Source organism: Alexandromys fortis, unplaced genomic scaffold (assembly GCF_014885135.2).
Source record: "Alexandromys fortis isolate MF-2015 unplaced genomic scaffold, M_Fortis_MF-2015_v1.1 scaffold_153, whole genome shotgun sequence".
NCBI classification, from domain to species: domain Eukaryota; kingdom Metazoa; phylum Chordata; class Mammalia; order Rodentia; family Cricetidae; genus Alexandromys; species Alexandromys fortis.
In genome coordinates, this window is record NW_026068032.1 from 3,075,543 (window position 1) to 3,087,730 (window position 12,188).

The 12,188-nt window shown below is 47.5% G+C and overlaps 1 protein-coding gene across 15 annotated transcripts in view; it reads left to right on the plus strand.

The window, feature by feature from the left end:
• Positions 1 to 12,188, plus strand: part of Ppfibp1 (PPFIA binding protein 1) — a 141,799-nt gene that overhangs the window by 111,396 nt on the left and 18,215 nt on the right. For 11 of the 15 annotated variants that reach the window (XM_050164660.1, XM_050164657.1, XM_050164665.1 and 8 more), the window contains 7 exons: positions 179 to 293; positions 1,430 to 1,462; positions 2,744 to 2,805; positions 4,155 to 4,230; positions 7,255 to 7,409; positions 10,223 to 10,338; positions 10,977 to 11,033. In XM_050164660.1, coding sequence (XP_050020617.1) covers positions 179 to 293; positions 1,430 to 1,462; positions 2,744 to 2,805; positions 4,155 to 4,230; positions 7,255 to 7,409; positions 10,223 to 10,338; positions 10,977 to 11,033 — 614 coding nt within the window. The remainder of the gene's footprint in view (positions 1 to 178; positions 294 to 1,429; positions 1,463 to 2,743; positions 2,806 to 4,154; positions 4,231 to 7,254; positions 7,410 to 10,222; positions 10,339 to 10,976; positions 11,034 to 12,188) is intronic. The other 4 variants (XM_050164667.1, XM_050164669.1, XM_050164671.1 and 1 more) reach the window with 1 other exon arrangement.

The following is a 12,188-nucleotide window of genomic DNA, read 5'->3' on the forward strand; positions in this document are numbered from 1 at the left end:
AATTAGTCATATTAATAGTGCTCCTCATTGCCTCTGTCTGATTTGTGTTCACGTGTAAGTTTTGCAGAGTTTTGTCTCATTCCCAGAGTCTTGAGTTGACGTTAAGGGCCAGTATGCTCTATAGATACTCCTCTCCCGCCATGGTCTCCGGTATTAAAGTGAATCTGTAACTTGGTAGGATGAATTGACATCTTTAAAAGAGCAGCTGGAAGATAAGGACTGTGAAGTCAAAAGACTGCAGGAGAGACTGGTGTGCAAGACCAAAGGAGAAGGGGCGGACGTCCTCGATCGAGGTGAGACTGACGGTCTAGCGCTTGCTTCCTCGCTCTGGGAAGGTCCTGTGGGCTACAGGAGAGGAGCTGTCGGTGCACAACAGAATGACAGCCCCAGTGACGTGTGGGTCCAGTGAGGGGCACACAGCTGCCGCCCCAGCGCGTGGACACCGAAGCAGAAGGATCGTCGTTGGCCACCAGGCTGCATGACACAGGGAGACCCCCCCTTTGGTTTTTTTTTTAAATCTTGAAATATGTATAATATCTGGAATACTAGATCAGATTTTACCTTCCCTTTGATGCATGTATGCATACATAAATATGTCCAGTGGCAGCCATGGTGCTCAACATGAGAGCAGTTTCCTGGTTTGGACAGCCAGACTCCAGCTGGTGGAGCTGTGTCGTGCTGTATCTTATATGGAAACAAGTAGCATTTTATCCATTTCCTTACCCATCAGAAACTCAGTTTCTCAAGCCTTAGCGTGGGCTTTCCTTCCCGGGTTTCGACATCAGTAAAATCATGTTATAGGACATTCAAAAATAGACCCCAATTTTAGGATTGGATCTGCTAATCCCAAGCTCTACCACTGAACCATAGTGGTAGTCCCACGCTTAGAGTTTATGACTAGAGTGGACACTGAGTGAGTGTATGTGGGCTAGACATAGAAGTGGGGGTTGGAACCGGTCTGAACTGTCTGCTGTCTGTCACTTTGGCACCAGCTAAGTTCAGGGTCTAGGAACCTCCTGACAGTCTGCTCCTGATACCATGTCATCGGTGAACTGTCTCCTGGCATGGGGACTTGAGTGCTCCATTTGGCTGTGGCACGGAGTTAGGAGGACCAGGTGTCACACTGGCATTTGGGAAGACCTACCAGAGTGGCCCTGGCCAGTCCACATCACGGTTGGCTGGCCCTGTGGGCCTGACTTTCACACAGAAAGCTGAAGCTCAGATGCAGCAACTCAACTGACTGCACAGCTGCTCCTGCGCCTCCTGTGCAGCCAGTCCCCACGTCATGTGGTAGGGCCTCATACCCTAGCTTCCTTTGCAGTTAGCGTTCCAGCATTTAGGTAAAAGGAAGCCAAACGATAGGACTTTTAAGGTAGAGTTTTTGTTGCAATGTGTGCTAACTTCAAATCCGATGGGTTTTCCTGTGCAGATGAAAATGTTAAAAAGAAGCTCAAGGAGAAAAGTAAGGTTTTCGGTGTCTCTCCATCAGCCTCTCGTTAGCCAGCAGCGCCACCTCGTTCTTTGCATGTTGAGAACATTTCTGTCCGTAAACATCTGCAGCTGCTTCATCAACGAGCCCCCATTTCTTCACAGTGTGCAAAGTAGAGGCTAGGCAGACAGACCGTAAAGTAAGGAGGGCAGGATCATGTCATGGGTTTTCCCTGCAGCCCGTTCACTTCCCAGAGTGCAACAGGACGCACGGAGAAGTGAGCTCAGAAAGTGTGCGCTCTGTGCTGTGGGTGACAGAGGTGCAGGAGACAAGACAGAGCACACATCTGGGAGACTCAGCTCTTGTCGCCACAGCTCCAGCTTGTGCTGAGCTTTGCTTTGTCTGTTTGGAAACTTGTTGTTTAGCTGAGGCCTACACCAGAGCTTTGTGGAGCCTGGGCTATCTAGTGACGTGTAAAGAAAGATAAATCTTTAATTGGCCACAGAGAGTGAACTAATAGGTTAGACGAACCTGCTTTAAAACAAACAAACAACAAATGGAAAACAAACCGCAGCCGTTCCTAACTGAAAATGTATCGGTATAGTTTTTAAAATTAGTAGATTCTCCCCTCCTCCATGAGCTGGTAACTTTAGCTGAATGTTTTCCTGTTTCTGTATTTTAATTGTAGGTTCACTTTGGGTTTAAAGGTTCATTTGTATTAAAAGTACTTTCAAGTTTTCATTTTTCAAGTAACACTTGTGTTTGGCGACCATATTTTCAGGAAAGTCACACTCTGCACACCGTGGCTGTTGGGTCTTGCTCCCTGTTTTAGAACAGCGTTAGAAATGGGGCTTGTAGATGAAGCAAGTCACTCTTCCTCTGTGGAACTGCAGCTGGCTTCTCAGCATGACCGCTCACATAAACACACGCTCAGGCTCTTACCGTGGCGTCTCCAGCTTGGTCATGACCGAGCCCCATCCCTCCGCCCTGGTCGTTGTGAAACCCGCCCGTCGCTCTCACTCACTGCCCACCCATGGCTAACGTTTTCGAGAACTTGGTGCTGTCATTGCTGCTGCGCCCACATTCCATCCTCGGGGTGTCAAGGGAGACTGTGTTCTTTCTCCAAGAGAGGGCGTCTCCTGGTCCCCAACCCACATCGCTGTCTTTCTGGGTGACAGCTGTGGGGTGAGGTCAGAAGTGCTCCCCTCTTATCACCTCTTGCCGTGCTTCCCTTGAGACGTTTTGGACAGACGAGCCGTGACTGCCCTCACAGGTTAGCTGAGATGCCTCCTAACAATGTTGCGTCATTTTCAGACATTGAAGTGCAAAAGATGAAGAAGGCGGTGGAGTCCCTGATGGCAGCAAATGAAGAGAAGGTACAGAATGAACCTAAGCGTCACTGTTCCTGTGTGCGCCGCGGCACCACTTTGACTGTTCCACACGGTTCCTGAGCCACTCCAGCTGGACAGGACACACGATTCCACTGACGTTAGGGACCTTCCTTGTCTCCCCCTGCCCGTGCACACTGTCTCAGCGATGTCGCTTGTGACTGTGTCTGTGTGTACAGAATAGAGAGGCCAGCAGCCTGGACTCCACGGAGATCCTGATGCCCTCCCTCCCCGTTTGGATTTAGAAAATATTGAAACCGTCAGAGTTCTTTCTATTCAGATGAGAGGAGTATGTTCTGGAAATTCTGGGCTAGCGTGAACTGTGAATGGTGGAGTGCCAGCTTCACAGAGGCCCGCACAGCCCCGGAGAAGGTGGGGTTACTGTCCTCTCGTTCCTCACCTCTCACCCCAGGAACTGTCTTGCTTTCCTGAGAGGTGAACCAACGGGACATGGGCCAGGCCTGTGGTCCCTGCCTTTGTCACTAGGGCTCTTGGCTGTGGTCTGTTTTCCTCACTTCTCAACACAGACCTGACCTGGCAGATCTTGGCTGCTTAGCAACCATTGGATTCAGCTTTTAACATCAGGACCACTCTCCCCTGTTCCCTTAGTGAGTGGAACAAAGGGACATTTCCCAGAAAGGGCTAATTCCAAGGAGTAGAGAACTACAAAATGCCCAAAAGATGGTTCTTCTTTCTCACCACAGCTTTCTCCAATCCTGTTACTCCTTCGCGTCTTTGCTGCTTCCTCTCATTTTTGTTCTCTCTCTCTTCCCCTCTCCCTCTGTCTCTGTCTCTGTCTCTCTCTGTGTATGCGTGTGTGTATGCGCGTGTGCGTGCATACAAAAGTCAAGGTCAGACTGACCTCAAGTGTCTTCTTATTCGCCCTCCATCTAATTTTTTGAAACAGTCGGAGACCCCGTAGCTTGCTGACTGGCTGGCCAGCAGGCTCTGGGAACCCAATTCTGTCTTTCTTCCCCGCCCCCTGAGTTGCTGGCTTTGTGTGGATGCTGGGGATCTGCACTCTGGAATTTTATCCACTGGGATCCAACACAAGCCATCGGCCCTGTGTTGGGTCTTCCCACACTAAACCATCTCACTGGCCCTTGGTTTTGTTGTTGTTGTCGTTAAATGCTGTTACATTAGTTTTGTTTTTGAAGATGGCATGTTGGATCTGTAAGATCAGAGGTGCTGTTTCTGTCTTTGATGCACACAGGAAAAATACAGATATTGCCACTTTTACTAAAGCTTGGGAAATGTTCAAATAGTGTAAACAATTCACAGCACTTACCCTTACTGTTTGAAACTGTAGCAGTGGTGATAGCTTCCGTTCTTCACAGGACCGGAGGATAGAAGATCTCCGGCAGTGCCTGAACAGGTACAAGAAAATGCAGGACCCAGCAGTTCTGGCCCAAGGTAATAAAGTAAAATGCATCTCTGGAAACCTTCCTACTCCAGCCATGAGCTTACATAGTTGGGCTCGGTTTCTTACGTAGTTCACATGCATTTTCCCAGAGTGGGTGGCTCATCTGTTTATGGACAATGGTGCTGGGAAACACTCAGGCTGATGCGTATTTTTAGGTTTGTGTGTCTGTGAGAGGAGAGTATCTCTATGAAAGCCTTCTGGAGCAAGATCTGTAGTATACGCAAAGAGCCTAGGGTTATGTCTGGAACGGTCTGGGGGGGGCGGTTATGACGTGAGAGGGATCTCAGTAGGGCTGGTTTGGACATCCGTTCTTAAACAAGTGCAGAGAATCCAGTGAGGGTTTGTTTTGTTTTGTTGATCCAAGAGCTTGAACCTAGGGCCTAGCACATTCTAGCCAAATGTTTGCCGCTGAGTTACACTCCCAGCTTGGGACAAGAGGCTGAATAAAAAGTCTGCAATGTGACCTTCGCCAGGAAAGGGTTAAGAGGAATGCCACTATCGCAAGCAGGGGAAGTCAATCAAAAGACACTCGCAGTTATTGTAACTGCAGAGACCTAGTGGATCTGAATCGACCGGCTCCATTGAGGTTGTGATGTGCTGAATTGGGTGATGGACATGAAGCTAAGGAAAACAAGTCAGCAGAGGCAGACACTTGTGGCTAAAGGCACCAGGTAAATGATGGTGCCATTTACCCAGGCCAAGGAATGCGAGTTCCTTTTTGAACACAGGAAGTTCTGTTGCCTTACCTGCAGAGGGCCGTTCTCAAACGTGGAAAGACTGAGGGTCATTTGACACAAACAGAATGTTAGTGTTTGTTTACTGTGAACATGTGGGCAGTTGTCACCCTAAAGATGACAAGCACTGAGAACATATCTCTTGAGAGATATTTTAGGTAGGGTTTCTTTTGCTCTGCCAAACACCATGACCGAAAGCAGGTCCTCCGGTACAGCAGCAAGTCCCAGCGCCCATTCAACTGTATCACTAGCCCCTCCCTGAGACAGGGTTTCTCGCTGACACCGGAGTTCATGGACAGGCTAGATTGGCTGGTCACTGAGCTCCAAAGGTTGCCTTTCTACATTCCTACCTCTAAGGTGCAGACCACCATGGCTGGCTTTTAAAGACCTATTTTGTATTTATTTATGTGTATGTGTGTGGGAGTATTCATGCCACCTGTGTGCAATGCCTGGGGAGGTCAGAAGAGGGCATCAGATCCCTGGAGCTGGAGTTACAGGCAGTTGTGACAGCCCAGTGTAGGGTCTGGAAACCAAATCCTGCTCTTCTTCATGATCTCTTGACCACTGGGCCACCTCTCCAGGTCATGCCTGGGGTTTATGTGGGCGCTGGTGATCTGAACTTGGGTCCTCATGCTTCCATGACAGGCAGTTGACTGGCCGAGCCTTTCCAGCCCCATGTAGTAGTTTGAAACCAGATATGGCAGGATGGGTTTTCACAAGTCATAAAGATCATTCCCTGCTATGGTGAAGGAGGCACATAAAAAGTGATTCCTCCCGAAGACATATTTATTTAGTTACTCCTCACATAACTAAACAGCATTTAAAATCTAGTAAAGTTAAGGTAAAATTATAGTAAAACCTCAGTTTAAAAGTTTTAGTGGGGCTGGAAAAATTGAGTGATTAAGAGCATTTGCTGCTCTGGCAGGGGAGTGCAGTTTGGCTCTCAGCATCCACTCTGGCAGCCCATAGCTGCCTCCAACTCCAGTCCCAAGGCATCCAACACCCTCTTCTGGCCTCTGTGGACACATGCACACACATACTCATAAATAAAGATAAAATAAATCTTTAGTTGGGCATGCCTGTAATCTAAGCACTTGAGAGGCTGAATCAAGATGACCTTGTCTTTGATGCTAGCCTGGACTATGTTATACCAAAACAATTTCTTTAAAAAAAAAATAAAAAAAGAGAAGTTACAGCGTGTTTAGATAAGTACAGAGTTTGCCATTTGGCATTGAAGTTAGAGATTTTAATATCATACTACTTTTTAAGAAAGTGACCATCTACCATTGTATTGTACAGTTAGTTAGTCCTTTACATCTTGACTGATGGTAAAATTTTTCAAGCTTACTTCTTTGATGGATATATGCTCTTTTTCTCTGTTAGGCTCTTCCTACTTTAAAATGGCACAAAAGGATCGATCCTTTTGAAGGATCAGCTGTTGTTTTTCCTTTTCTTCTGTCCTTTCTCTCTTTCGTGTGTCTGCCAGGGCACAGCAGTGACCAGAAGGAATGCATTTAAATGGTGGCTCTGTTGTAGCCCAGAATCAGATGGTCATGCTGGGGTAGAAAGGAGTGTAGGTGGGTGGGTAGGTCCACAGAGTAGACAGGTAAGTAGATAGATGATAGGTAGGTGGGTAGGTAGATAGAGTAGACAAGTTAGTAGGTAGATCATAGGTAGGTGGGTAGGTAGGTAGGTAGGTAGAGTAGACAGGTAAGTGGGTAGATGGTAGTTAGGTAGGTGGGTAGGTACACACATCTATTGATCTATCTGATATTTTTTGAGGTAGCATCTCTTGTAGCTCAGACTGACCTTGAACTTGTTATGTATCCAAGGATGATCTTCAATTTTTGGTTCTTCTGCTCCCACCTCCTGGATACCAGGATTAAAGGCACAAAACCAAAACAGGCTAAACTAATGTTTATAAAGCCTGGAAGTCTTAAAAGAAAATTACAGTGGGTTTTTGAAATAAATTTAGGGGTTTTTAAACATCTTTTGTGTCCATATTATATCAAACCTGACTCCTTTTGTTAATGTCATCGCTGGGTACTCAGTGTGGCCTGGGCACGGCCTTAGCTGTTTAGAGTTTGAGATGCTGTGTCCTAGGGTCTGTGCTGCTGATCTCCATACGATGCCAGGAGCTGTGACTCTTTGTTCACGGTTTGGACTGAGACAGTAGCTCAGCAGCACAGCGCGTGTTCAAGAGAAAGACAGAGAAGGAATGCGTAATCACGGTTCTTCCTCCACAGTGGGCCTGAGCGGCGTCTGCTTTGTCTTTTCCAGGCCAGGACGGTGAGTGTGACGGGCTGTTCCACTCCAGCTCCATCTCCACCCTGTTGGATGCCCAGGGCTTCAGTGACTTGGAGAGGAGTACCTCCTCTACGCCAGGAATGGGGTCTCCCAGCAGGGACCCGTTCAACACAAGCGCTCCAGAAGAGGTACCGTCGGGATTCCGACTTTGTCTGTGTCTTTCCTGCTTCCCCGGTGACAGTTTCCTTACCTCAAATGTTGTCTCAGCTTCGTAAAGTGCCACTGCGGTCCAGTTCATTCCTGCTGTGCTTGCCTGTTTGAGCCTGATTTGCTGCATTGCTCCAACAGTCAGAATCTGCTCAGAGCCCTCCACGCCACTACCTTAGAGACTTGTCTGAGCATTCCTAACTGCCCCTCAGGGCCCAGGCTCCCTGCAGGGCCACTGGGCATGCTGCTTCTCCATATAGTCTGAGAGGACCAGCACCTGTCCCAGGATTCCCCAGTGCAGTGACCTTTGCCCTGAGGTCAAGGCACACTCTGGGACCATCTCATTCACCTCGAGCATGCCACGGTTCCTTCTGTTCACCAGCTCTCCTCTCTTGCTTCCTTCTCTCGTACCTATTGTTGACGATCCCATAATGAAAAGACAGTGTTCAGCAGTGGATCCCTTTTACTAGTCACACACATGCATGCACACACACACACACACACACACACACACGCACATGCACGCGCGCGCGCGCTGCAGCTCTGAGCCTGGAGCCTGAGGCCGTGTGCGTGCTTGGCCACTGCTCTGCCCTGAGTTCTGCACCACTGGTCCTGAGAAAGTAAAAACCGAGTTGATTGAAAGTTAATTCAAAGAGAAAACAGCTAACGTTGGACACTCAAATGTTAGCAAGCACCAAAACAGTTCATCATCAATCAAGATTTTAGTTATGAAATAAGATACAGGAAGAAGTTCCCTGCCTATTAACTGTGTTTATATTTAGAGGGGAAGAAGGCTCTCTGTTTTATTCTGAAACAGGTTCACTTGGTCGCCCAGGCCAGGAATAGTGATCCTCCTGCCTCAGCTTTGCAAAAACCAAAAATCCTTTGATATCCAGTAATGTGGTGCATTTACTGAGGGATTGCTTGTATGTGTAGTATATGCCAGATTGTTCTACAGATTATTTGCCGCATAAGCCTCAGCTTAAAGGTTTGCTTCTGTTTATTTTGTATGTATGAGTGTTTTGCTCGAATATACATGTACGCACACTGCATGCATACAGTTTCCAAAGCGGTCAGAAGAGGGCACCAGATCCCCTGGAGTTAACAGAATTTGTGCCCTAGAGCGCTGGGAGTTGGACTGGGTTCCCGGGAAGAGCAGCCAATGCTATTGAGCCATCTCTCCAGCCCTCATGAATCCCAGTTTAAGGATGTTTCGTTTGTCTTAGATGATTGCTTTAAACTGAACAAAAGTGATGTGAGAATCGATAGAGCTCAACCTTATTTTCAAAGGAAAGCCAGGAGGGAAAATTTAAATTGGAACTGAAACCTTGAAATCTGAACGAGAAATCAAGGCAAGAGGCCAGTGTGTTGGTGTATTTTCCCATGATCAGGAGCCCAGGGAAGTAGGTGACCTTCAGGAAGCATGGATGGGTGCTAAAGAGATTGCCCAGCATTGACTGTAAAGATTGAAACCAAAACCAGACGGGGAAAATAAAACGAAAAGAGCCCCACTTTACAGTAGTCTGACTGGATGTTTTACGAGCTTTCGTGATGCCGTCACTCAGTACCACACAAAACTCAGGAGCAGAGATCATTGCTTCTTCATGAAGCTGAGCTTTGCTGGTTCAGCACACCAAAGTCTACTACCTCCCCTGGGTTCTCGATTCTGGGGCTCAGAGGCAGGCCTGGTTGCCTGTTGGAGTGTGTGACTCAGGTGAAACTGTTGTTGAGTGGTTGCTGTAGATGTGTGGCCACCGTGTGTCTTACCTGGTGTGGGTATAGATGTGTGTCCGCCGGGTGTCTTACCTGGTGTTGCTGTAGATGTGTGTCCGCCGTGTGTCTTACCTGGCACCCTGAGGATTAAGCAGCCAGGTCAGGCTAGGCTGTGCAGAAGACCCTGATCAAAAAGAGAGACAAAGAGATCATGGAGAAAGAGGGGAAGAGAAGAGGGGGGGGGGGAAAGATAGAGAATGGGAATAAGGAAGGTACATGGGGGTTGGTAGGAAAGGGAAGGAGGAAATAATATGATTATATTTTAATTTTACAAAATTATTAATAAAAATTAAAGAGAGAGGAAAGAAGTTAAGAACTCTGCTGGGAATATAGCTCTGTAGAGAAACACTGGGCACTGCTAACAGTTAAAGGAGGAGACCACAGATTGGCTGACTCCTTGTGAGCTCTTGATGCCCACCGCGCTCTGATCTCCAACTCTCGGACTTTACTACAGTCTCCAGCCCTGGGACCCAGAGGTGTTTGAGGAAATGGGCTCCACATTTTATTATTAGCACAGTGTTGATGTTACTGCATTTTAACTGGTAACCACAGGAGTATATTCCAGCTGATTTTAATGCGTTTTCCATCAGTTATGAAAGTGGAGCTTAGTCAGCTCGTTCACATAGAAAAGAGTAGTTAACCAACATAATGCATGTTGTGTCTTAGGCTGCTAGCAGAAGTAAATATGGACGTAGTGTTTTGTTTACGGTGTGCTCACTGAAAAGAGTCAGTGCCCTGGGGCTGGCTGGATCAGAACTCGGGGCTCTTTGTGTTTTAAGGTAATTTCTTACTCAGGATAGTCCCTGTCATGGAACCAAATGAAACCCCCTTCTCCACAGTGTTTCCTCGGTGACCCCTCAATTGTGCCCATGTTTGTATTCTGAAACAATCGTGACTGTAAGGCTGGAGTTGTAAGCACGGGTGATTACGATTTGGACAGACCGGCTCTGTTGTGTTTCGGTACTCCGTGGCTTGTGCGGTCCTCGTTTGGTTGATTTCCTTTTTACTTACAATCTTTCAGTTTCACACCAGCGTCTTGCAAGCTTCCGTCCCTCCACTGTTGCCGCCATCCATGGGTGTGGAGCCCTCTGAAAAGGCCAAGTTGCCTGCGAAGCCTGAGACTTCCCTTGAAGAGAAGTATGCTCTGTGTGATAGGACGTTGTGATATAAATGTTCAGATGAGTAGAGTAGCCAGCACCCCATACTTACTTCAGGCCCTGGTTTCATCGGGAGAGGGCGGGGGAGTGAGGGAGTGAGGAGCTCGGGCTTTGCTTTCTATGTCATCAGTGATAGCTGGAAGGCAGAGCAGGTGCCGTTGAATTTGACTTAGGCTTAAGAAAATGTTTAAAAATGAGAAATAGCTTTTTTTGCACTATTATTTATTGTTATTTTACATCTCTGATCCCTTGGAAGAGGTCCAGACAGGCCCCCCCTGTGATGGCATGACTTGTGATTTTTCTTTGACTTTACAGCGTGGCTGTGTTTTATTTTTGCTACAGTTTTTGACAGGTAGGAGATAGTTAGTGCACCCTTCTAAAGTAGACGTTGTGAGAGAGATCTTGCCCAGCCATAGGCCAGTGGGGCCCTGTAAGTACGACCGAGGTAGGAGAGGCTACACTGTGTTTTTGGTAACTTAAACAAAAGGCACTTTGGACCTAACAGTGTGCTCAGCCTCCGATGGGTCCTTTGGGACTTCACCATTGTAAGCCCAGGGATGTCCGTGTGGTTTTCGATTCATGACATTAACAAATGCCTTTCTAAAAAATGTATTATAGTGATGGAAAAACGCTCCTGGGTGCAGCCGCGGAAGCCCCGCCGAGCGACGGTCTTTCGTAAGTTGTGTGTTGTTGAGTGTGAAGCATGACCACGGCTTGAAAGAGCGGGAAATCTGCACTGCTCACTTAACCATTGCCAACGGTGATCCGGCGAGGCTGTCGCACTCACGAGTCCGAGTCTGCGTGTGTCATGAGAGGCAGGGCTGGAGAGCTGGTGCCACAGAGAAACGCCCCTTTCCTGGCTCTCATGCCCGGCCTTTGCAGATCTTTCGTCTTCCCTCATCAGTTTTCATTTGAGGTTCAGAACTTTTCATTTATTTTTGTGCTGATTTGTATTTATTTTTACTCCTAACAGAAAAAACTCCCAGAGAGTGTGACAGCTGGCGGAGCTGCTCTCTGCACTCAGAGTTTCATAAACTGGCCCGCTGTGCGTGTTTATCCGAGTGAAAGCCTGGGTCGGATTAGGAAAGCCCCAAACAACCTGGAAAGCCTATTTTAAGGGCAGGGCTCGAAAGAGCTGTTTCTGTTTCTCTGTTATCTTTCATATGCTTTGACGGCCAGCACTCCTGACAACTTACGAAAAAACAGAAATGCCTTTTAAAAGTTAGGCCGCACAGTTGTTCCAGTTTCTTGGAGTAAACACATTCCTTCTACAGTCTCTTTTTCTGCTCTGCCTTGCTTTTTTATCTCGTGTTGCTCGGGATCAGGCTCCGGGCCTCTCACGTGCCCAGCACACACTGACACTGAGGTACACCCCCAGTCTTGCATCTTTTGGAACTGGCTCCATATTTGTTCATTTAGGTTTGAGTCATACCTTCTCTGGCTGTGCGTAACTGGGCACTGATTATGTAAAGGAGGAAGTCTCTGACTTACAGACTCCTGCTGCCTTCCTTGGCTAGCAAATGCATCACTGTGGGCATTAACAAGAATTTCCCTAGTGCAGCGGTTCTCCACCTGTGGGTCGTGACCCCCATGGGTCAGAGGTCACCTAAGACTACCGGAGAATACAAATATTTACATTACGATTCATAACAGCAACAGAATTACAGTTATGAAGTAGCAACGAGAATAACTTTATGGTTGGGGTCACCACAGCCTGAGGAACTGTGTGAAGGTGTTGCAGCGACAGGAAGGTTGAGAACCACTGGTCTAGGGCATTTTCCTTGCTTTATTCCCCTGCTTCTCCCTCCTTTCTCGTCCTCTTTGTTTTTC